Source organism: Pieris rapae, chromosome 12 (genome assembly GCF_905147795.1).
Source record: "Pieris rapae chromosome 12, ilPieRapa1.1, whole genome shotgun sequence".
In the NCBI taxonomy this organism is placed as follows: Eukaryota; Metazoa; Arthropoda; class Insecta; order Lepidoptera; family Pieridae; genus Pieris; species Pieris rapae.
In genome coordinates this window covers 3,094,948-3,121,691 of record NC_059520.1, presented here as the reverse complement: position 1 = coordinate 3,121,691, position 26,744 = coordinate 3,094,948, and the positions used below count along the sequence as shown (strand labels likewise).

Sequence of the window (26,744 nt, the reverse complement as noted above, 5' to 3'; positions counted from 1 at the left end):
AATAAGTAAACAAGTATTAAATTTTCTGATGAAGGCGACATTCTATAATATTCAATAACTAGGTTATATTGACATGTCCTGATCTAACCTTCGTATTTGAATAATCTTTGTGATGAACATGAATAATAAATATAATTTAATTATAATATGATATTTATAAGTTGATATTAATTCATTTTAGTGATATATGCCGTTAACGCTAAAGAAGTTTTACTTCAATAGCGCGTAAAGGTTACACACACATACTGTTTTTTTTTCTATTACACAAGTAATCGAAAGAAATTATAAGGGCTGTATCAATGATTCCATGATGATGAATTTACATAAGCCAGAGGCTATTAGCCTCTGGCTTATGTAAATTGGTTACGTAACCACGTTAGACGTGTCTAATGCATGTCCAAAAATTCAGTTAGACATTTCTTACACTTATCTAAATTATTGACTGTATTGATATGAAATTTGAAATTGTGTTCTGTAGCTTTTGTCAGATCCATTTTGGGAATCATATAATCTTAAATTATTAAATTAATAAATTATAAAATAATTTGGATTGGACTCCTAAATGCACAATTACTAAGGAAAATCCCACCTGGTTGTCCTGGACCACCTGGTTGAGCTGGCTGGCCGGGTGTGCCGGGTTGACCTGGACCTCCTGGCTGGCCCTGTTGGCCTGGATGTCCTGGTTGTCCGGGTTGGCCTGGTTTGCCTGGATGACCTGGTTGTCCGGGTTGCCCTGGTTGTCCTGGATAGCCTGGTTGGCCTTGATGGCCTGGTTGGCCTGGATAGCCTGGTTGTCCTGGTTCTCCTGGATAGCCTGGTTGTCCGGGTTGGCCTGGCTTGCCTGGATGGCCTGGTTGTCCGGGTTGCCCTGGTTGTCCTGGATAGCCTGGTTGGCCTGGCTGTCCTGGATATCCTGGTTGTCCGGGTTGTCCTGGGGTGCCTGGTTGGCCTGGATAGCCTGGTTGGCCTGGCTGTCCTGGATATCCTGGTTGTCCAGGTTGGCCTGGTTGTCCTGGATAGCCGGGTTCACCGGGTTGGCCTGGACCTCCTGGTTGGCCTTGTTGGTCTGGTTGTCCCGGATATCCGGGCTGACCTGGTATTCCTGGTTGGCCTGGTTGTCCTGGGGTGCCTGGTTGGCCTGGTGTTCCTGGTTGTCCGGGTTGGCCTGGATAGCCTGGTTCGCCTGGCTGTCCTGGATATCCTGGTTGTCCGGGTTGGCCTGGTTGTCCTGGGTGGCCTGGTTGGCCTTGTTGGCCTGGTTGTCCCGGATATCCAGGCTGACCTGGTGTTCCTGGTTGGCCTGGTTTGCCTGGGGTGCCTGGTTGTCCGGGTTGGCCTGGTTGTCCTGGATATCCTGGTTGTCCGGGTTGGCCTAGACCTCCTGGTTGGCCTGGACCTCCTGGTTGGCCTTGTTGGCCTGGTTGTCCCGGATATCCGGGCTGACCTGGTTTTCCTGGTTGGCCTGGTTTGCCTGGGGTGCCTGGTTGGCCTGGTGTTCCTGGTTGTCCGGGTTTTCCTGGATGACCTGGTTGTCCGGGTTGCCCTGGTTGTCCTGGATAGCCTGGTTGGCCTTGATGGCCTGGTTGACCTGGATAGCCTGGTTGGCCTGGCTGTCCTGGATATCCTGGTTGCCCGGGTTGGCCTGGCTGTCCTGGATATCCTGGTTGTCCGGGTTGGCCTGGACCTCCTGGTTGGCCTTGTTGGCCTGGTTGTCCCGGATATCCGGGCTGACCTGGTGTTCCTGGTTGGCCTGGTTTGCCTGGGGTGCCTGGTTGGCCTGGTGTTCCTGGTTGTCCGGGTTGGCCTGGCTTTCCTGGTTGGCCTGGATAGCCTGGTTGGCCTGGTTCTCCTGGATAGCCTGGTTGGCCTGGTTTTTCTGGGGTGCCTGGTTGGCCTGGATAGCCTGGTTGACCTGGCTGTCCTGGATATCCTGGTTGTCCGGGTTGGCCTGGCTGTCCTGGATATCCCGGTTGTCCTGGGTAGCCTGGTTTACCAGGTCGACCTGGTTGGCCTTGTTGGCCTGGACCTCCTGGTCGACTTGGGTATCCTGGTGTTCCTGGTTGCCCTTGGTTGCCTGGCTGTCCTGGGTAGCCTGGTTGTCCTGGCTGGCCAGGATAGCCTGGTTGTCCTGGTTGGCCTGGTGTTCCTGGTTGTCCTGGTTGGCCTGGGGTGCCCGGTTGACCCGGTTGTCCTGGGTAGCCTGGTGTTCCTGGTTGTCCTGGTTGGCCTTGTGTTCCTGGTTGTCCTGGATAGCCTGGTTGTCCCGGCTTGCCTGGCTGGCCTGGTTGTCCCGGATAGCCTGGTTGTCCTGGCTGGCCTTGTTGACCTAGGTAAAAAAAATGACATTAATGATGCACAAAATGTAGCTGTATACTTAAAGTATTTAATTTCCAATTATATTCAAAACGCAAGTGTCAATTTTATAATAAACCTATATACAATCTCTCGTAACTAATTGTAACATACATCGTATGATATATATTTGGCTTGCTGTACGAATTGACTATCTGTGTGTGTGTGTAATTGTTGCTTCAATCTATGCATAATGTAAGCGGTCCGTGCTTCCTAAATTTGCTTGTGCTTAGAAATTATTGTGGCTAAGTAAACTTTTTTGGTTTTGTTAGCAGCACATCAGACTGATTTGACATACGTAATAAAATATTGAACAAGGGGAGTATAGATTTAGTTTCAAAGTTTATTAGAAGCAACATGTTGAGGGTATTTAAAAATGAAAATGAATTTTCTTGTTCTAGCAGTTTTTCTAGTTGAAATTGTCTCATGATGGGTGGTCATGTTGAATTAAGTTAATTTATGAGTTAAGTGAATTTATATCATACAGTAATTTTAAGGTTGGTTTCGATAGTCAATTGAAATGCAGATATTATTTGTGTTAGATGAGTAAAGAGTAATTTTTTTTCATATATGCAGCAATTTTAGCTAGCATCTAGCCCTAGCTCGGTATAATAAAATACATCCCTACATGTAAGACCGGTGAAAACAATTGGAGTATCGTTTGCATAAAAAACAACTGCATGATTTAAACAAGTTTGTAAAATTGTGTCTTAATAATAAGTCGAACCGAAAACATATCTTTGTGAGACATACATGTAAAAGTAATGGTATGTATGATTTTAGGCAATTTTTATGTTAATCGTTATACGCAATTATGGTACATTTAAAATCATAAAGCAACTCATGGCGTAACACCGATATCAGCCTATCAAAGATTTAAATCAATGTAACAAAGTTATAAATGCAATAAAATAAAGTTAAGCTGAAAATGAACTTCAATTTATAGATTACCTTGTGAATCGGGGTTATAACCACTACTTGGTCCCCCAGGTCCGCCTGGTCCACCTGGTCCACCCGGTCCCCCTGGTCCACCTGGATAACCTGGTGAACCTGGTAAACCTGGACTTCCAGGTTGACCTAAAAAATAATGTAGAGTATTATTTATTAATTATTTTATAAAACCATGATTTGACCATTTATTATTATAAACTACTATAATTGGTATGATAATGATTTGTTATCCAAAAATATTTTTTATAGTTTGTTGTATTATTTTATGTTCATTATTTTTGTTTCTTCGTATATCTTTTCAGTTGGTGTCCGTAATTTATAGTTAAATAATTTTTTTATTAATCTATTCTGAACTCTTTGAATAGAATCTAAATAAGACTTCACAGCAGTACCCCACACTTCAATGGGGTAGTCGATATGAGGCTTTACCAAAGAATTATTGATAAGATATCGCTCGCACCTTTCGAGGGAGACAATTTGTTATATTTCGTAGTGCACCTGTGAGTGGGATTACTTTAAGTTTGATGTTTTCTAGGTGTGGCTTTCAAGTTAGGTTACTGTCCAAAATAAGTCCCAGATATTTTTGTTTGGTTTTTCGTTTAAGTAGTTTTTCGTCTATTTTAAGTTCGAAATTATTATTAATTTGGTAGCCTGCCAATCGTTGTAAAATATAAATAATGCAAAATAAATTATTAACGACACTTTTATATTACAACTATTTGACTTGAACTGCAAAACTATATAGAGATATCAAATTTATGAGTATGAACCAGGCATACTTTTACAATAACTCAATCCCATACACAAAAACCAGAAACATTTATATTTAATACAGCTAAGGACTAATGACGAAAAACTTATTTCGTAAAAGTACAATATAAATATGTATTTACAAAACATAAAATAGTTATATATGTTAAAGTGCCTCAAAGAGATTATTACTATTCATTAGTCATACAATGCCTGTAACATATAAATGTAAAAAATTATCTATATTCAATTTTATAAGGCTTGTTTTCAAATAACTTCATAACACGATGTACATAACCACTCGAAATTTTCTGTAATATTTGTAGGAACCGAACAAAACTTTTGTGTACCTGGATAATAGTCGCCTCCTATTGGCCCGCTTGGGCCGCCGGAGCCTCCTTGTCCGTTGGGACCCCCAGGTCCATTTTGGTCGCCTGATTGTCCTGGCAAGTAGCCTCCTCCACTTGGTCCTCCTGGTCCACTTGGTCCCCCTGGTCCACCTGGGCCACCTGGTCCCCCAGGGCCTCCGGGACCACCAGGATATCCTGGTGAGCCTGGTAAACCTGGACCTCCAGATTGACCTGAAGATTGAATAGAATAGAGTATAATTTAATAAAAACATTTGTGATATATTTTTTTATGGAAGTAAGTAGTAACAATCATTTATTTACCTGGATAATAGCCTCCTCCTGCTGGCCCGTTAGGTCCACCAGAGCCTCCTTGTCCGTTGGGACCTCCTGGTCCATTTTGACCGCCTGATTGTCCTGGCAAGTAGCTTCCTCCACTTGGCCCCCCTGGGCCACTTGGTCCCCCTGGTCCACCAGGGCCACCTGGTCCCCCAGGACCACCAGGACCACCTGGATATCCTGGCGAGCCGGGTAAGCCCGGACTTCCTGGAGATCCTATGGAAATTAATATTAAAATGTCTTACCGAAATCGCTTTAAATTTAATAAAGGAAAAGATATATGGAGATGAAAAGTAGATAAAATTGTCAATTTGAAGCACTAATATATTTACCTGGATAATAGCTGCCTGGTGGGCCACTTGGGCCACTGGGTCCTCCTGTTCCGTCTTGTCCGCTTGGTTTACCCGACTGTCCTGGCAGGTAGCCTCCACCATTTGGTCCTAATAAAATCGCTGTTTTTATTTATTTGAAACAAAAACACTATATACATCAGTCATCAGATATCAAAGTACCAACCTTGACCTGGACGGTAGCCACCCTGACCGGGGCTACTCGATCCTGGTCCTCCTGGGCCGCCTGGTCCTCCTGGTCCGCCGGGCCCACCCGGGTATCCCGGTGAACCCGGTAAGCCTGGACTTCCTGGTTGTCCTAAACATTTCCAAGTTATAACATCAGTTTGTAATATACGTCTAAGTATAATATCATCTTATATATATAATATAATCTTCCTTTTCTGAAGCCAACAAATTTAACATTCTAAAGAAACTGAGTTCACTGAAAAATATTTTTTTATGCAACAATTAGTATAGTGTTGTCTTGTACATATTTTAAATGTATTTTGATTTTTTTTTATCACAATATTGTGTATCTATTTTCATTTATTTTAGACAAATGATTTCGTAATCATAGATTTAATATTATGTATTTAGTAGTGTTCCTACTAAATAAGTACTTCATCGAAAAAGGGACGAATTTGACCCATTTGGGAGCAATAAAAAATAACATGGTAAGTATTTTTTCTAACTTACAATAAGGTAAATCTATATATTTAGTCATGCGACCTTATATACTAAAATAACCAATAATTCAATATCACAAACGATATGTCGAATTAACTTTACTTTATTTTTAGATGGCATCACTGTCTACTAATTTCAGGTTTTGAAATCTTTCTAAAAAAATAAAATATTGTCTTGTGCGTTTTTTATTGTTTGTGAATAAAAGGGACGTAATTATTTAATTAAAGCACTTGTGTGGAGCAACGCACTTAATATAATGGATAAATTTTTCTCATTACAAAAATGTATTTTGTTTATATGAGAAACTTAATATGTAAGTATATACGAGCGAGATACACGTCGCCATTAGCCACCATATTAAGACTCTAACATACGCCGATGACTTTGAGGATTTGACCTCTACTACAAACAATAATTTACTAACGCCATCTAGTCTAACAAAATAGTGAATAGTCTAACAAAACTACGTGAATACGAAACCAATTATTAGCTAAATATAAAAATTTATAAATAAATATTGGTCTAGAAAAAATGGTGGCTGCCAATTATTTAATTAGTACATACATGATTTTTTTACATGTTTAATTCGTTCTGAGGTTAAAACTTTTTAATGTCAGTATTGCTAAAATACCGAAACCGAGTCATCATCATCAGCTGACGATGGACTCTGATGGTTGGTACTGGATCTCGAGGATGGTAAGCAGTAGACATACCGTCATTGAGCTCGTTGTAATCAGCTCAGCGAGACGATACAAGAAATGTGACTATATGAACCTGATGATGGACTCCGAAGGTGAGTAGTGGATCTCGAGGATGGTAAGCAGCAGACATACCGTCATTGAGCTCGTTGTAATCAGCTCAGCGAGACGATACAAGAAATGTGACTATATGAATCTGATGATGGACTCCGAAGGTGGGTACTAGGTCTCGAGGATGGTAAGCAGTAGACATACCGTCATTGAGCTCGTTGTAATCAGCTCAGCGAAACGATACTAGAAATGTGACTATATGAACCTGATGATGGACTTCGAAGGTGAGTAGTGGATCTCGAGGATGGTAAGCAGCAGACATACCGTCATTGAGCTCGTTGTAATCAGCTCAGCGAGACGATACTAGAAATGTGACTATATGAAGCTGATGATAGACTCCGAAGGTGGGTACTGGGTCTCGAGGATGGTAAGCAGCAGACATACCGTCATTGAGCTCGTTGTAATCAGCTTAGCGAGACGATACTAGAAATGTGTTATATGAACCTGATAATGGACTCCGAAGGTGGGTACTGGATCTCGAGGATGGTAAGCAGTAGACATACCATCATTGAGCTCGTTGTAATCAGCTTAGCGAGACGATACTAGAAATGTGTTATATGAACCTGATAATGGACTCCGAAGGTGGGTACTGGATCTCGAGGATGGTAAGCAGTAGACATACCATCATTGAGCTCGTTGTAATCAGCTTAGCGAGACGATACTAGAAATGTATTATATGAACCTGATAATGGACTCCGAAGGTGGGTACTGGATCTCGAGGATGGTAAGCAGTAGACATACCATCATTGAGCTCGTTGTAATCAGCTCAGCGAGACGATACTAGAAATGTGACTATATGAACTTATTAATATTTAATATTAAATAAATATTAGGTAATATTTACTATAATACCACTATATTTCTTTGAGTTTATTGAAAAAATAATCAATTTCAACGATTCGTCTTCCAGTTGAAATTTTAAATATTTTTCTTGGTTCTGAAACCTACGAGTGCAGCATGTTATATCTAAGCCCGAAAATGAAATCAAAGTCAATCAGACCCAGTACCCACCTTCGGAGTCCACCATCAGGTTCATATAACACATTTCTAGTATCGTCTCGCTGAGCTGATTACAACGAGCTCAATGACGGCATGTCTACTGCTTACCATCTTCGAGATCCGGTCCCCACCTTCAGAGACCATTATCAGGTTCATATAGTCAAATTTCTTGTATCGTCTCGCTGAGCTGATTACAACGAGCTCAATGACGGTATGTCTACTGTTTACCATCCTCGAGATCCGGTCCCCACCTTCGGAGACCATTATCAGGTTCATATAGTAAAATTTCTTGTATCGTCTCGCTGAGCTGATTACAACGAGCTCAATGACGGTATGTCTACTGTTTACCATCCTCGAGACTCAGTATCCACCTTCGGAGTCCATCATCAGGTTCATATAGTCACATTTCTAGTATCGTTTCGCTAAGCTGATTACAACGAGCTCAATGATGGTATGTCTAATGCTTATCATCCTCGAGACTCTGTACCCACCTTCGGAGTCCATCATCAGGTTCATATAGTCACATTTCTAGTATCGTCTTGCTGAGCTGCTTACAACGAGCTCAATGACGGCATGTCTACTGCTTACCATCCTCGAGATCCGGTCCCCACCTTCGGAGACCATTATCAGGTTCATATAGTCAAATCTCTTGTATCGTCTCGCTGAGCTGATTACAACGAGCTCAATGACGGTATGTCTACTGTTTACCATCCTCGAGATCCGGTCCCCACCTTCGGAGACCATTATCAGGTTCATATAGTAAAATTTCTTGTATCGTCTCGCTGAGCTGATTACAACGAGCTCAATGACGGTATGTCTACTGTTTACCATCCTCGAGACTCAGTATCCACCTTCGGAGTCCATCATCAGGTTCATATAGTCACATTTCTAGTATCGTTTCGCTAAGCTGATTACAACGAGTTCAATGACGGTATGTCTACTGCTTACCATCCTCGAAATCCAGTACCCACCTTCGGAGTTCATCATCAGGTTCATATAGTCACATTTCTAGTATCGTCTTGCTGAGCTGCTTACAACGAGCTCAATGACGGCATGTCTACTGCTTACCATCCTCGAGATCCGGTCCCCACCTTCGGAGACCATTATCAGGTTCATATAGTCAAATTTCTTGTATCGTCTCGCTGAGCTGATTACAACGAGCTCAATGACGGTATGTCTACTGTTTACCATCCTCGAGACTCAGTATCCACCTTCGGAGTCCATCATCAGGTTCATATAGTCACATTTCTAGTATCGTTTCGCTAAGCTGATTACAACGAGCTCAATGATGGTATGTCTAATGCTTATCATCCTCGAGACTCTGTACCCACCTTCGGAGTCCATCATCAGGTTCATATAGTCACATTTCTAGTATCGTCTCGCTGAGCTGATTACAACGAGCTCAATGACGGTATGTCTACTGCTTACCATCCTCGAGATCCAGTACCCACTTTCAGATTCCATCAGGTATCAGGTTCAGCAACTTATTTTACTTGGTTGTACAAGTTGCACTTGAAACTTGACAACTCTAAATTTGAGTTTTGTTTGGGTAGGTACTTATATACATATACTTATAACATACATTAATTTTCGAAGTTCATGTCCTCACCTCACTTGATATTTCTTTTTATATTTTGGCATTTCTAAAAAAATCCGCGGGTAAAAACTAAAATACGCAAATATTTAATTATTATTGGCTTCGACACACAAGCGTAGTCCTCCCGTCGCAAAGCGTTGAGGTGGACTGAAGACAGGCCGCATGCAGGGCTCGCGGGTGTGAAATTGCGGAGGGAAGCCCATTGCGCTTGAGTTTATTTACCTTTTATTACTTTCCATGCCCAGGAAACGAATTAATACAAATTTTTTTTTATCAAAATAATAATATATGCTATATCTAATAATATGTGTAAGATTAAAATAAATCGCATAAACCGTTTTGGAGCGAATTTGTAATTTATGTCTAATCTACGGTTCGATGGTAATTTTTTTTTTGGGAAATTGGTATTGCTTTTATCTTTTTTGATTTTATCAATCGATACAGTAGGCTTCAACCCACAATATATATTTTTTTCAAATGCATATGAGCGACAGTTCTTCCAACAATTTAATTTAAACTAGGGCTAGTTGACCGATTTGAGCACTGTTCAAGCCTTAATCTAAAATGTTCACTGTAACGTGCATGCCTGTATGAAATTGTTAAACGCGCTAATATTGTGAATTTTCGACGGTAATTTAAAAGAAGTTGAATCTCTGACATGTCAAAAAAATATAGCTGTCAGAATTCTACGGAATTAAAAATGAAAAAGTTACTTTCTTATTACCTGGGTAATAGCCACCACCTGCTGGTCCATTTGGTCCGCTGGGTCTTGGATGATAACCACCGTCTGCAAGTAATATAGTAATATATTTATGTATTCGACCATTAAAGTATTTCAAATAAAACAATTATTATTAGATGCCAATAGATACTTTGTTTTTGGTGTTATAAACCTTACCTTGACCACCTGGGTAATAACCGCTATCGGGTCCACTTGGTCCACCTGGTCCACCGGGTCCACCTGGTCCACCTGGCCCACCTGGACTGCCTGGAGATCCTGGATAGCCAGGCGAGCCTGGTTGTCCTGGATAATATCCACCATCTGCAAGTAAAATGAGTGAACAAAACAGATTAGGCAGTCAAGTGTAAAACTTAGTACCTAGTTCGCCTAATTAAAATATTTTCTTAATCGATAGGAACATGAGTTGGAGTTGACAAGAGATTGTATTAAAACCAAATATTATATTCGCACATCACTTGGGGAGATCTTTATTTATTTATTAACACTGTGTTGCAAACAATATAATACAAATGACATATTTAAAGAAAGGAAGGCAACTGGCGGCCGTATCGCTTTAGAGCCATCTCTTCCAGGCAACCACTGTGAGAAAAAATATAGATTAGGTAGGTAAGCAAGAAGTGCAAAAAATAAGACTTATAGATTTTTGTGTTGTGAAAAGAGGAAATGTATAGAAGGCATCTTGGGAGTTATATTTAACCAACCTTGTGATCCTGGGTAGTAGCCACCTCCACCAGTTGGACCTGATGGTCCACTTGATCCGGGGTAATAACCGCCTCCTACAAACAATTTCTCAGTTAAAAACACGAGGTTTTGTCCTGTTAATTACGATAGTGAATCGATTGTTTAAGAAAAGCTTTTGATGAGAAACTATTGAAAAAAAGTATTCAATTAATTTATTTCACAGCAGTTTAGTTAATGTGTAGTTATGACACTAGATGTGTGTTTCCCATTCTTATTATTATATAATTCATGTTCGGGATGGGGTAAAAGTACCATAAATAATTTTAAATATAAAAATTTAATTCTTGTTAACTGATTCAAGGTTTATAGTACGCAGTAAGTAATTTTTCAAAATTTTAATGAAAAAACTGAAATTTAAATTCTAAATAATTAAAAAAATTCAAATAGCCCCTTAATAATCAAATTTCCTTCCATGATTCCCATGTTGGGAAACACTGCCCTACATGAAAGATACAGATGCTGACTAAAAGTAAGAAAAAATATGTGAAGTTTGCGTAGTGATAATATATAAGTACTCCTAAAATCACTTTAAACTTTATTTAAAAATCATAAGCAGTACCTGATCCTCCCGGTCCACCCGGTCCATTGGGGCCGTTTGGTCCTCCAGGGCCATTAGGTCCACCCGGACCGCTAGGACCGTTTGGTCCATTCGGCCCCCCTGGGCCACTTGGTCCGTTAGGCCCATTTGGTCCACCTGGTCCGCCAGCACCTACAAAATGTTTTAAATTAAAATATATTTTCATCATGTTTTTATTTCAATAATTATATATGCGCAAGATTTATTACTCATACTAATAATATGCATTTTTTTTATGTTCTGCTATATGATTAATTTCTGTCTTCTTTTCCGCTTATACATCTGTAGCCGTATTTTTTTGTCGTGTAAATTATGTCGTTGTTTATTTGATAAACATACCTGATCCGGGGTAATAACCGCCTCCCGCTCCTCCTGGTCCACCAGGTCCTCCTGGAGTGCCTGGAGATCCGGGGAAGCCTGGGGAGCCGGGGGTTCCTGAAGTACCGGGATAGTATCCTGGACCTGAAATGAATAGGAAGAATAGTAAGGACTTTTCGCTTCGTTTATAAGACTATTAAGGAAGTGATTTTTGTGCCATATACATGCTCCCTACATATTGGCACGATTGTAGTTTCATTTATTAGATTTTTTACCTGTTTTGTCATAGTTAAAAGGACAGCGGAAATCTTGCGGAATGATTTTTTGTTACCAATATTTTTAAACAGAAGAAGAGTTCAAGGAGTTCTTTGTAAAACTCGGTTATAAAAAACATACCTCCAGGGTAAATCACTCCAGGGTTGGGATTGCTGTTTTGTCCAGTACTGTCTGTTGGGGGTTTCGGGGGTCGCGGGGTTGGCTTGGGTCGGGGCTTGGGTGGAACACCACCTGGGGTCCTTCCACATCCCTTAGGGAAGTACAATTTGTCCCAAGGAATAATTTGTCCAGGTATTTCCGATGCATTGTCAGAACTGAAATAAGAAACATACTTATAAATATTACGCTAAACTTTATCACTTTTAATAAAAATATTTATAATATAAAATAAAATAGTGGCGCCACAACCTTTTTATGTCTGGGATTCAGAATTCAGTGTCTGTGATCATTTACCAATCTAATAGGCAAGTAGGTGATCAGCCCTGTGTGACACAAGTAGATTTTTCAAGTATAAGACAAGCGGGTTTACTCACGATTCTTCCTTCGCCTTTCGATCGAATTAAATTCGTACATAGAAAGAAAGTTCATTTGGTGAACTTTGTTGCGGTGCCCAGCCGGGGATCGAATGTACGACCTCAGGTATGAGAGTGCCTCGTTGAAGCCACTAGGCCAACACTATCTGTTATATTAAAAGTAATTTTATATGAAATAAAAATACTCACTTCTCATCGTATACATGGTTAGTGTCTGGATAAACTTCAACTGGCTTCTCTGGCTCTACTACTCTGTACCCGTGACTATCAGCTACATAGTGTGTGGCTCGAAGGTAGCCGTCCGGGTCTACGTAACCATAGCAACCGTAGGTGACACCATCTGGTCCACGGTTTTCGTGGTGAAACTGACCATTAGGGCCGACGTCGTATCCAAATCCATACGCACCTGAAATAGATGTATCAGATACACACTCTGTCATGAATTGGCGTGACTTAAGTTAGTGCCCAACCCTTTGGTGGGTGTAAAAGCATGAATTACCCCTTCCGCACAAAAAAGGCTCGAAGCAGGCCCCGAAACACACTAAAGGATCCGGATGATCCAATCACCGTAGCTAACAACATATTAAAAGCCGCCCACGCGGTCGATAATAATAGCCAAAATAAGATTAGGGTAAAATATCGCTTTCACCGGGGAAGGTGAGGACCTTTGCTGCATACATCGCTCACTCTGCCCTTCGACGATTGACTACCCGCGAAGGCCTAACCCGAGGTTCGAGTCTCAAAGGAGTCTTGAGGGAAAAACGCTCAATCAGGCCGAGCTACGCACGCTAAAACTTTCCGAGCTGAGCTGTAAAGGCCCTTAAAAAATTGACTTTTAACTTACTTAGGATTAAAGTTTTTTATCTATAATTAAATTGTCAATAGGAGAAATCTTTATTACAAATTTTATAAGCCCTATGTATTTCTGTGTCTTTATGGTTATGTTATAAATAACAAAAATACTAAATATTTATCGCATTAATAAAGTGATATTCGTTGTTGACGAAGGGCAAAATTTTATAAATAACCTGTTTTAATAATTGTTTTATATTTAAGCACAGGGAGCGACAGTCATTCAAATAAATGTGAAATTAACTGCATATTGTAAAATACATATAACAAAGAGCAACCAAACTCAATTCTAAAAAGGCTTAAAACTTTTCAATTGCAATATTCTGTGGAGAAATCAATTTAAAATAAAGACTGCATTTACATCGTTCTGTTTTCCCAGAGGTAATCGCAGAGGCAGATGCGCCAGATTTGAGACGAAGAAAATATCGGGAAACTATTTAAGTAATGTATTTCTTGGACATTACAAGGAATACAAATAATTGTGTCAAAAATTTATATTTATTAATAATTGTTGTTTGACTTAAATCTTATGTTGATTTGATTTTATTTGAATTGCTAATGAAATATTAATTACTGTGTGACGCTACTAATAGTTATAAGACGTTATACACTTTCCCTAAGATTCTTCAAAACTGTTTACAACGACATCGTTTAGAACAACATATCAGATATATTGACCAAAATCAAAGGTCCCGGTTGTGTAAGGTTCTTAATGACAACGGCATCGCCTGTTAAGACTATCGGTTTTTCAACCAAAGAATTCTTCCTTCGATGTCGTTATAACAGATATCTTTTATCATTACTGCATTATACATGATGTCGTGAAATAAATAAATAAATAGATTCAGACTTAGCGCTTATTGTAATTTGGCATGTAGCAAAAATTTAGCATGTAATTTATGTGTTTCATCTATGTTTGTTTACCCTCTAATAGATAATGGTGGCGGACTTAAAAAATAATACTGAATTTTTAGTTATTATATGTATTTGACTTCATCTTGCAACATATAATAATATACATATATTCTATTTCTATAAGACAAATACATATTATTTTATAAATAATTCTAATATAATAACTAACCTTAAAATGAAATAGCTAAAATAAATTATCATTAAATTTCTTACTTGTATCGTAATTAGTTTCGTAATACTGTTTCTTCTCATCGTCTTCGATGTCAACCACTAATTCATTGTCATTTCCGTTGTAGTCCCTGGCTGCACGAACTTCGTCATTTATAATATCTTTTGGGTTATTCTTTGGTACATCTTCGCTGGCATGTGTAAACGCTAGCGACGCCTGAAACAAAAACAATCATCAAACACTATCTAACTGTACTAATGACAAATAAAATAAAGTCATTTTTGTAACAGCACCTGGACGCGAACTTTTTACTGAAAGGATATGTACAATAAACTGCATATTAATTTTTGACTAAAAAAGGTAGTAGGTTCTGTTACTTAAAATTGTCTATGCACTGTTAAGGGATTGAGGGTCCGATCCAGGTGGTATTATATTATACAAAGCCATAAAATTGGGCTATAATCTTTACACAATTGCTAGTACACACAGATATCACAGAAACCTTCATTGGTCTTTGAAAACATTTCTTGAAAAATAATTTCTATGAAACGTTCATATTATTAAAATGTATTCAAACAATCGCCTTGAGTCTTTAATTATGTCACTATAGACGGTAGTTTAAATGTTAATTATTAAAATTAAGTATAATATTCTTTAAGGATAATAAAATATTTTTCTTTATAAAGTTTTAAGATATTATATACGCCTTTGTCTAATATTGTTTCGCAAGACATTGCTTAATAACATTGTCTAGGCGCGCCTAGGTGATGTCATTTTGCTTTTGTCGAAGCTAAAATGAAAATGTTAACATTGTTTTGTAACTTTATCGGTCACTTTGTAATAGGAGTGAATCGCAAATGTGTTTGACGATTTTTTTCGTGATTTAATGTTATTATTTTATTTGTGGTGCGTTATTTGACCAACTTTATACGGCATCATAGTTAAAACTTATAGAACCATTAAATATATTTTATTTTTTTATGTTACAGGAGGTAGATGGGCAGAAGAGAAGGCTCACCAGTCACCAGATGCTAAATGACACCGCGGACCAGGGAAACTGGCACTTTTTTTTTAACAGAACAGGGGGCAAACGGGCAGGAGGCTCATCTGATGTTAAGTGATACCGCCGCCCATGGACACTCTCAATGCCAGAGGGCTCGCGAGCGCGTTGCCGGCCTTTCAAGAATTGGTACGCTCTTTTCTTGAAAGACCCTAAGTCGAATTGGTTCGGAAATACTTCAGTCGGCAGCTGGTTTATTTATTTAATTTAGCTCTACCAAAATTATTACGAAACACTTAAATCTGAGCCACTGACCATTTATTTACTTGGTATAAATGGAGCATTGAGAAATTTCTTAAGTCATCAAAAATGTATACTTTCAATTAGTAATATTGGTACTTAGTTAGCAACATTCAAATAAAACAAAGAACACATATTTCTGGGACTCTTCGTTCTTGTATTCATCTCTTGATAACACACAATTAAACCGAAATAACTGTCTAACTATCATATTATGTTAGCAGATAAATAAAAAAAAATATTAATATGAAAATAACTATTAGTTATAATAACTTGTTACACGTCTTGTCAAGGACGGATCGTCAAACTCGAGTTCCAGAATTTATTAATATCCCAATATGAATACAAATTTTAAATGTCAATTGTCACACGTAACGCGTCTATGGAATGTTTTTAATATTAATCAAAACAATGTTTTGTATTCGGCCAACGATTTTTATCGCAACTTTTGGAGTACTTCAAATAGATTTGCCCACTGTCCTTTATTGGACTTTAGCCAATGAGTTAACCTGATTTTAAATTGCATTTATAGATATAGTTGAAAGCCTAGTGGTTAAGCGTATTTATTTTATAATATTACATGGATATGTTATTTTAGATGTTTTTGAAAATTGTCTGCATTTTTTTTCAAAAATTACAAAATTTATTCTACCGGTAGGCGAGAGACAGTCTGTAGCGATATATGTAAAAAGAAAATAATTTAACCGTTATTGTATATTATATTATGCCTACAATAAGGTAATTTCCCAAAAAAATTTACAAATATAAGTATTTATATGTCTTATATTTTATTATTGAGCTGTGTTGGCCTACTGCTTCAGCGTACTACTACCAGAGGTCGTAGGTTCGATCTCGGCTGTGTACCAGTGGACTTTCTATGTGCTCATTCGCTCCAATGGTGGAGGAAAACATAGTGAAAATCCAAAAGTGGGCCAGAAAAAGAAGTTTTCTATAGAAGATAAACGAGTTTATGATTTAATAAAGACATTAAAAGAATTGTATAAATCGAATGGTATTGATATTGTCGAGTGATTTGAACTTTAACGTCTACAAGTATCTCCTTGACAGTTTAGTAATAGATTGAAGATAGCAATTGTCACGAGTTATCGTTTAGAAACAATTTGTTTTGGAGAACATTGTTTTGAGAATTAATATTAAAAGAAAAAAAACTTTAGTTGACCTAGTCCCTAACGAATGTTTTTCAAAATATTTTTGGTAACATTCAAAGACATGTTGTTGTTCAGGTTTCTATGTCAGTTGTTTAGCGAATTTTTATCGTTCACAATGTTAACGGAACATGTTCACTTTGATCAAATTTTTCTTGATTCTTGTCTGGAGTACGTGACAGCGAAACCTAAGTCGAGCTTTACGGTGACCTACGCTGTGGACATCGCTAAAATATAAGCCACCCGTGTCGTGAATTTTAATACGAAATTATGACAACTGTACACATTCTTGTACTATAGCTTTTTTGCTATAAAATTAAGAATCTGTCAAAAACATCGACCCTTTTTCGCACTCCTCTACTGCTTTATTTAAAAGTAATTTAAAAACACTGTTAATGTCCTTACTCTTACATGTATATCTGTCGTTTTCATGTTTTATTTTATTTTACTTTGTATCATATCTAATAGTGAAACCTATTGTGGATACATCCAATGTGTTTGTTTTATGTTTTGTTTTTAACTTTTTATTGTAAACATGTATCTGTTTTGTTTCCAAATAAACAAATAAGACAAAAATTTTCTCAAGATAGAAAAACCGCAGTTTTAACTCCTTGAGGAGTATACTCTAAAGTAAATAATGTATATTACATAAAGAAAATTTGTGATTCTGGCTCATCATATTATACATTTTTTATTTTTTATGTTACAAGAGGCGGACAGCCAGGAGGTTCACTGATGTTAAGTGACACCGCCGCCCATGGACACTCGCACTGCCAGAAGGCTCGCAAGCGCGCTGCCGGCATTTTAAGAATTGGTACGCTCTTTTCTTGAAGGACCCTAAGTCGAATTGATTCAGAAATTCTTCAGTACGCAGCTGGTTCCACATAGTGGTGGTGCGCGGCAGAAATTGCTTTAAGAATCGCTTAGTTTTTTATTTTAGTTTTAGTATTACTTGAATATCGTATATTACTATATTACAAAATAAATTAAAGACAATTTGAAAAAGGATATCATAGAAAGTAATTCATTAAATATGTATTTAATATTACGTTGTCGGAATTATTTTGAAATGTAACGTCTCATTTTAAAAAGTCCTCAAAATTTTGCAAACCAAAAATGTTTTTTAATTAAGAACGCTTGTTTAGTAGCACATTCCAAGTATTTTGTAACATACAAGATATAACCAACAATTTTGTTTATAATTTAACGCGGAACACTATATATACTTACAAAACATGATAAACAAGCCGCTCCTACTTAATTTAAATATATTGTGTAACACTTAAATAATATATTGCTATGTTTGGATTCACTTCGGAGTTAACCATTTGATGCTTGATTTTGATAATATCTACTAAACATCATAGTGAGATTAGTGACATAGGATATACCCATCAATAAGTGTAATAGATGAATCTTTTAACACAACAAACTTTATTAAAACAATATATATACTGTTAATAAATAGTTATATAAACAGTTTCAAAAACAAAACAAATGAAGAGCGGGCCCTAACAAAAAGCACTACAAGACATAGTATTATATTTTATCAAAATAGTATAATAATAAGCAAGTTTGGCTAAGAGCTCTTACTAACGATTAAATTAAAAATTGTATATTGTACTAGTAGTTTAAATAAAAGGCATTTGGAGTTAACTTCATTTTTGTTCCGCAAAACACTGTATCGTTCGTCTCATTTCACATTTACTTCAGACAGACGATTATTTCAGTAGTCAGTATAGTCAGTAGAGTGAAGTCAGTTATGAGTGAGTTTCATAAGAGTCATGAAGTAAGACACTGTAGTAAGTCCATCCAATTATTTCTAATTGTAGATTTATTCTTTAAAGAACAATGCAAATTAGCTACGAAATTTAAGCCGCGATAAGGATTGGTTAGAAGACCTAGACTAGCTTATCTCTTTACGAAATAACTTAATTAGCATTTAATTAATTAACTGTTAAAAATTTGGTTTCTATAATTTTATTTTCATTTTCAATATTTATTAATTTACGCCAGTGTTCTAGATTAAAATACTTCTCTGAACGTTCTATAAAAAAATTGTATGCGAATATTCTTAATACATATTAAAAGTAACAAAGAAATTCTGTATGAAGTTATCTCGATGTGTCAAGGTAATCTGACGGCAAAGATTATGTCATACTCTCTCATGTTATTTGTTTTTGAGGCGCTAACTGTCTGTACCAATAGGTGAAGGTCGACTCATGACAAATTCTAACAAACAAAATAAATAAAATAAAAAAGATTATTAATTTATATTTACTTATCATTCAGCGCAATACTCGTAATAAGCGGAATGTACCTCTAATCAATTATTAAAGGTTATTTTTATAACGCTACAGGGTCATGTTTAAGATATTTATGTGACTAAAGAGGTCAAATATGTCAATCAAAGAGGCCTATCAAATCCTAGATAAATGTATGTCTATGGTGTAAACGCGATATGATATACGCAACTGCATGCATTGAGAAACTGCGTCGAATTAAAATATGAATTAGACAATAGATTTGAAATGTTTTAACTGAAGTTCTTTGACAGAAAGAACGAGGATTTTATTCAAGCTTTATTTTCAATAAAGCGTACTATATACGATACATACGATATGGAAATTATTTACCGTAAAATATAATAGACAATAATTTTATAAACGCGACACCAAAACCACATTAGATGTCATCAGAATATTTTAATTTCCTTGAGTATAGCATCATCGTTATATTATGCAAGGTTTTATTTAACTAATGTTTTGTATATCAACAAGATCTTTTTATAGCTTATGATAGTGGTCACGTTATATACCGCTGGTGAAGCTTGTTATTTAGCTGTGAATGACAATGAATTATCTTATATTAAATTATTGTCTATGTTGCGTGGGACGCGCATCTATGGGGTCATTTACCAGTAGCATAATGCACTAGATGCTTCTAAAATTAAAAGGATATTTTTATTGGGGTTTAAAATGTGGGCCACGATGTTGCAAATAAAGTTAACATACGAATTCAATAATTGTCATTTAAGGCCCAGAGCAGTGTTTTCCAACGTAAAGGTCCACGCCCAACAGGGTCAATATAATTGTTAAGAGAAAATATATTTAAATTATTTCACTGTTTCGTTAACAATTTCCTCATAATTTCTTCCTTAAACCTATAATTAATATTAAAAATTAGTCATGTGGTTCATAAGAATTTAAGACAGGCTGAGGTGGTCACAAGTCAACAAAGCTTGGAAAATACTTCCCTAAAGACTGAATTAACGTACAATACATATCGTATATCAAATCCCAGCAAAATAAAAAAGTTTGCTTATCTATCTATCTATCGAACTATAAACTTACAAAGAATTGTAAACATTTATGTTTCACCATCATCTAATTAAATGTAATACAATTATTATTTTTGTTACTAATAACGTCATAACCCGCTGTACACTTAATTAAGTTTTTAAATATGTAATCGGCTTTGACAACTCCATCATCGAGTTTTTGTTCATTTACCAGTACAATACGAAGAGGTCAGCCGTATATTAATTATGATGTCAAAATAAAAACTACTCACCTACATACAAGCATTCTTTAAATAAACATAGGTGTACGATTATGGGTACATTCATTATTGGTTTATTATGTAAGTTGAGTTTTCATAAGCGGTTATTATAGAGGATTTAGGTTACTCCTATATACAAGCCATAAGTTCTGTTACAAATTAAAATGCATTTTAGGTTGTGTAATGTATTTAAAATTATACCAACATATTTATAACAGTGTAAGCAAAATTGAAACAAATATTCTATTTTCGAATAGATTTTCGAATAGATTCTGTTTAGCCATGCAATTATGGATTTACGCAGTCTCCAAGGGAATTTTCGCTTAAAAGATTTTTAAGAAACTTAGTCGCCGTATCGTTTCGAGCAGGCCATGTCCTATAAAACTGACCATAATTTGAAGTTTAAAAGGTTGATATTTGCGGAAGTTGAGGATATAAAAACTTGAAAAAAAAAATGCATTTTCATTTGTAACTGAACTTATTGCTGACTGACTATTTATATAAAAGTCTGTCAATAGATAATATACCATAAGTATGTTAAGCATTGGTTACGAAATAGGGCTGGTAGCAGAAATATTGTGTCTGATTCATTGCCATTTTTATAAGCAAGTAAAAATTGCAATGAATAATAAAAAAATAAAAAATAAAATACATTTATTTTGGAACATAAGATCATCATGGTATCACTTATTCCACATCCTTAAATTCGAACCTGTTTTCAACCCTACTCATCGGAATGTCTGGTCCTAACCCAAGTACTACACATTTAATATATAATAATGTCCATTGGTGCACAGCCAGAAAACGAACCAACGACTTCAAGGGCCTAGTCGCACGTTGAAGCCACTAAACCAACACTGCTTTAAGTTAGTTAAAAAACTCAATTATTACAATATTTTATTCATTTATGCGTATCTTTATTTATTATATTAGACATTCAAAATACTTTGGTCTAGAATTTCTCACTGGCAAATCTGGCCATTTAAACAGGGAAAACGTGACTTAAAATTAACGCGATTTCTTAATTCATTCGGGGAAGAATTCGGAGCTTTAGGCAGAATTGCGTGCGATTCGCGTGAGAACAAACTCATTTAGCGCGTAAAATATTTGTGAATCAAGTCTTCTTGAAATGTATCCTATTAAAACTAACAAGTTCAGTTAGTTTTAATCACGATATGACTTACGGTTTACAACATTCAATTAAATGAGAATATATACTAATACAATTACGCATTGTTCGTTTCGTTGTTTGTAAATTACAACAGTAGGCAAACGGGAGATTTATTAGATAAAATATAGCAAAAAAAAACTAGATTAAAGGGAAAAAAGAAACAATACTAATTAATAATAAATAGCAGTAATATAACAAATAACACAAATGTACACTTTACTTGTGAATGAATCCTTTTTCGAACGTTTTTTCTACAGTTTACTGATGGCGCTATTTTTAATAAAGTAACTATTACATGTTCACTAATCAAATAATATGCGTGCCACGTCAAACAATCAAACTATGTAAATAGGAACTACTGTATTCCTGACGTAACTTCCATAACAAGTGTTTTAGAGATGTAATTAGTCGTAATTATTATGTTAAACATTTTGTCTCAAAGTCACAAAATATTTTTTGCTTGTTAACGAATCGATTGTAGCCTTGTATAGTGCAAATGAATAAAATCATGTGTTAATAAAAAACTTATAATATTTTTCCGTATTTTTGTGGTTTTAACTTAAAGACTGACGGCGAACCTCCAATGGAAAACAGTTGAAGCAGACGAAAGTTTGTTTATACTTATATATATGACATTAGTTAATAGTATAGATATATATATAGAATAATAATTGCTCAAGGTCAACATTATTAAAAAATTGTGAAGATTTTGTTTATTATGTCAACCGGGATCAGCAAAAAATAATTAAATATTTATTTATTAAATAATACAATAAGCTAATAAAATATTTTGGAACGAAATACATACACTAAGGTCAAATCGGGACTCATAAGTCAGCATCCACGTTTTTGAGATACATAAATGTCAAAATCTGTCATACGATAAATCTCGAGTCAATGACTCTGTCCTGACCTTACTTTTAGTAATTACCGGGATTTATTATATTCATACATCATTTTGTACATTATTATATATATTTTATTTTTATTATTTATATAGAAATACCTTACAGTTTTCTTTACTATAATACAAAATAGTTTCTATATCGAAACGCCAATTAAAAGTTTCACAGACTAAATAATAAAAAGTGTAGCCTGTGTGGTCAAATTGGCCTAAGTTGTTTAATAATTGCGGGCGGGTAATACAGAAAGAAAATATTGCAAAATACATTATCATAATTGGGTAAATACGAGTGTTCACGTCTTGCATTTAATTTTATTTCCTTAACATTCGGTAAATGCTAATCAAGCCAGCACGTTACGATTACGTCATTGTCTGTTGCTTGAGGTGAGCCGCTCTTCAACCTTTAAACTATTCTAAACTCATACAAAATCCGTTAAATCTCGAATTCCCAACCGGACTTATGTTGTATGTGTATAGAAATAGCGATGATTCATTATAAATTATGCATATATTCTCAGGTGCTTTATATTATAATTCTTAATTTAAATAATTGTCTTTATTAATTTTATGTATTTGTTTTAATTATTGAAATGAGAAGATTACAGATGACGAAGATAACATCTTATTAGTAAATAAAAATATATAAACTTAGTTATAAATATAGCACATTAATAAAACCAGGCCATCGAAACTTATGTAAAAGATTTAAAGACGACTTCTTGCAAAATCTTCAGTAAACATTCCTCGCATCGGATGAATAAAAATGAAAGTTATTGTCTTCCACGCTTGAATAATATTAAAGTTTAACAGATTGCAGAAACGATTCAACAGAAAAAAATATTTCATAAAAGAAGGTTTGTTCTTATCTGTACCGATTTTGATGCACCCGACTCTATTTTGTTTTTGGGATTGTATTCCAAATTCAAATTCGCGCACACGAAAAAAGGAATACATAATAATAATAATATATAAGGAATACATTACGAAATTACAGATTGCATTAGCATTTAATTTATGTTTTGTCCCACGAGATTGTGTAATGATTTAATTATGCAAAAATAATGTCTGTTTGACCGCATTGCCAATTATTATAAAAATAACAATACGTTTTATGAGGTTGACATCTATGTTCATAATGTCACTGTCAAGTTCAGTTACCACGGGGGTATACAGATAATACTTAAAGGATGTCTTTATCTCTTTGTTCTGTGTTTGATTCTGTATTTTGAGGAAATGATTGACAGCTCAATGGATTTCAAGGCTCATATTAAGCGGCACGCCCATTACGAGGATCAGTCCGTAAATTGATGTCGATGTCCTGTTATTTTCATTTTCAATTACATCATTCTACTTATTGGTTGCAAATACTCATTGCAGCTCCCATGCCAGGGCTGTATATGAACTCGCAAACACTGACAAGGCCAAAATTTATAGCCAGTTGAAAGGTTTTCTTGTGAACAGGTTACTGACCCAGTAGGTGTTCACTGCCTACGTTACGTGTTACTCCGTTTATATATATAAGTCAAGATGAATGATTATGTATAAGTATTAAGTTTGGGAAGTGACCGGCGAATTTAAATTGCAAAATTGTGTGGACGTGCGTTGAGTAATGAGTGTGTATAACAATACTGTTAAAGTTTATTCCCTTATACGTGAATTTAATCGTTTTCACTTTACGTAAAATTGGAACAGATCCAAAAGCCAATTGGATATAGTTTGTGATAGTAATGATGAAATGAAATTACCGCGACCGTTAATTTAATATATAATCTGACTGATAGATTTTCACTGACGTTTAGGGTCTGTTTCACAATGTATGGATAAAGTATCAAATAGCTATGCAACACATAAATTATTCGGAAGATAAAAGTTCCGAAGAAATTTTGCGCTACCTGACAGTCGTGAAACATAAAAATACTGTTTATCCTACCAATAAGTAATAAATAGCTTATTTGGAACTTATCTGACATTGTGAAACAGATACTTAGTTTTGTAAACTTAACTACTACAAAACTGTTTTTTCGTTACATATTTATTAAGTTGTTATCTGTCACAGAAAATTGTTATTCCAAATATTGTATTTGTTTTCGGGCTCCGTCGGCTGTTAAATTAAATTGTAAATTCAATCTGACTATGGGTTTTAACAGGCCATCGTAAACAATGTAACACACAATACATTGTAAACTAAGTTAATGGAGTCTGTATAATACAGCTTTGTCTCTTATAACTGTCTAAATGTGTCCAAAACACTAATTAAGGTTTTGAGATCAAGACAAAGGACAAAAGTTTACCCAGTTTGCTACTAAGCGTTTGCAAATAGTGATGTGTTTATCCGTTTCACATCTTTAGACTTTATCGGGGAAGTGGTATTGACTCTCAAGTTCACGATTATATTATTAATAAAGGATTATTAAATTAAAATAAATAAAATGCATTTGCCATCATAATTCTTTTGCCGTCTCTTACTAGCTGACTAGTTAATATATAGAAATAACAATAATATATTGATGAGAACAAACATCCGGATACAAAGCTAAAATTCTCAAATGTTTGTGTGATGCATAATTAAATAAAAAATGGATAAAATATTCAAATTTAATATTTAAATTTCATTCATATTTTTAATGATAAACAGATTATCAGGTTTAATAAATATCTATTATGCAAAGCTAATTTTTGTATAAAGGTTTAATAGTATTTTTAACATATAAAATTTAGAAAAAAAAAACAACTGAAAACTTTCAAACGTTTTATCGTCATTGTTCTCGTACTAACGAAATAAAATGTACGACATTTAGGCTGAAATTCATAAACGAGTCTTAGCGACGTATGTACCTACGTCAAATTTTACGTATAAATATATATGTATAAAGTAAAAATGGTAAATTGAATTAAGTTTAAACTTGAGACGTAAGAGTATTTTCTAAATCTAGTCGTCCTAATTCTTTAAAATATAGGGTTGGCACGAAAATCCAAAATACTTCACAATCTACACTTGGGATTGTTATGGAAAATATTATATCGTTAAAAATTTAATTTCAATTTCATTTCTAAAGAGATCAACGAATATTTCTAAATTAATTGGTATTCCAAAATTGTTTTTTTTAAATTCAGTTTTGAGGTTCCTATTTTCAAATTTTTATAAAGAAATGCTTGTACATACAAATCCAGATACCACAATTTCATAACATATATATTTTAAGACGGTTTAACTAAAACCAATGATATTATACTTGTTACTTGTCATAATGAATATAATTATCTTTTATATATAATTCCTGGATATATCATAAAATAATCAACTCAAAAATATTTATTTATACTTTATTACTTTTGTTTCAGTTTTAATGTACAATAATGTTAATAACTAAGCAAACGATTATTTTAAATAATTCGTGATATCTATTAAGGTCCATAGATTTACTAAAAAATGAATTCAATATTATAACCTGGTTTAAAACAACATAACCTTTATTGTTTCATTCATAACATTGATATTTTGTAGAATTAATTATATTTTCCAAGTTCTTTTCTTAGCTAAAGTAATACCACCCTAGTTTCAATCTTAAGGAAAGGTCAAGGCTGTTTTAATGCATAGATTGTAAAGTAAAGAATTACTAAATAAAAGAATTCGTAACATTTGCATATTTTTATCAATTTTATTTTTTTATTTTTGTGATAAAACTTAAAGGACGTTAAAATATTCTAAAATAAAAAAAGGAATCTTTTTAGTAATTCTATTTCTGACATAAATTTTTGTTAAATCCTTTTTGACAGTCATGTTGTCATAAACTTAATTTATAATATGTATAAAATTTTACGTTCTAGAGACATATAATTAAACAGATATCCTTTATTAATATTTTTTTAATAATTATTTTTACTAGCCTTTTTTTAAAATTACTTCATAAATAAAAAAAATAAAAACTCACCAAAATAAAAAATAAAATTCCCGGCGCCATGGCACGGGTAGTTTTGACGGGTGCCACCGTCCACCCGAAGTTCCGTATTCGATTCCTTCCACACAAAAAGGCTCTAGAGCCAGCTAAGCCTCAGTGCTAAAATTCGCTAACATGCCCCGCTCACAGGCAACCGGCTTAAAAACTAAATTGTATAAACTCGAAGATGCGTCTCTTATATTACCTCTTACGTTGAACACCGCAACGTATTTGGCATAAAGGTGTCAATGTGTGGGTGAATTTTGGCGACGAAGCCTTTAATGTGTGTCATGTGTTAAGTATGTGTGTTAAATCCTATATCCTTTTGCCATATTTTGTGATTTCTGAAACTGTATTGGCAACCCATTAGTCGCGACTAACAAGTTAATGGCCAATTAACAAACCGGTAATTAGTGGG

At 35.3% G+C, this 26,744-nt stretch overlaps 1 protein-coding gene across 3 annotated transcripts in view; it reads right to left on the bottom strand.

Moving 5' to 3' along the window:
* LOC110994659 (collagen alpha-1(III) chain) overlaps nt 1-26,509 on the bottom strand; it is a 34,080-nt gene extending 7,571 nt beyond the window's left edge. For 2 of the 3 annotated variants that reach the window (XM_045630322.1, XM_045630323.1), the window contains exons 1-15: nt 26,321-26,507; nt 14,331-14,502; nt 12,540-12,756; nt 11,938-12,131; nt 11,563-11,685; nt 11,206-11,355; nt 10,607-10,681; nt 10,062-10,205; nt 9,888-9,950; nt 5,256-5,387; nt 5,072-5,179; nt 4,725-4,955; nt 4,404-4,634; nt 3,304-3,429; nt 590-2,326 (exon numbers count right to left, since the gene is read on the bottom strand). In XM_045630322.1, coding sequence (XP_045486278.1) covers nt 590-2,326; nt 3,304-3,429; nt 4,404-4,634; nt 4,725-4,955; nt 5,072-5,179; nt 5,256-5,387; nt 9,888-9,950; nt 10,062-10,205; nt 10,607-10,681; nt 11,206-11,355; nt 11,563-11,685; nt 11,938-12,131; nt 12,540-12,756; nt 14,331-14,502; nt 26,321-26,350 — 3,733 coding nt within the window. In that variant the 5' untranslated portion in view covers nt 26,351-26,507. Of the gene's footprint in view, nt 1-589; nt 2,327-3,303; nt 3,430-4,403; nt 4,635-4,724; nt 4,956-5,071; nt 5,180-5,255; nt 5,388-9,887; nt 9,951-10,061; nt 10,206-10,606; nt 10,682-11,205; nt 11,356-11,562; nt 11,686-11,937; nt 12,132-12,539; nt 12,757-14,330; nt 14,503-26,320 lie in introns of all 3 variants that reach the window. The other variant, XM_045630324.1, reaches the window with a different exon arrangement.
* Nucleotides 26,510-26,744: the final 235 nt, after the last annotated feature.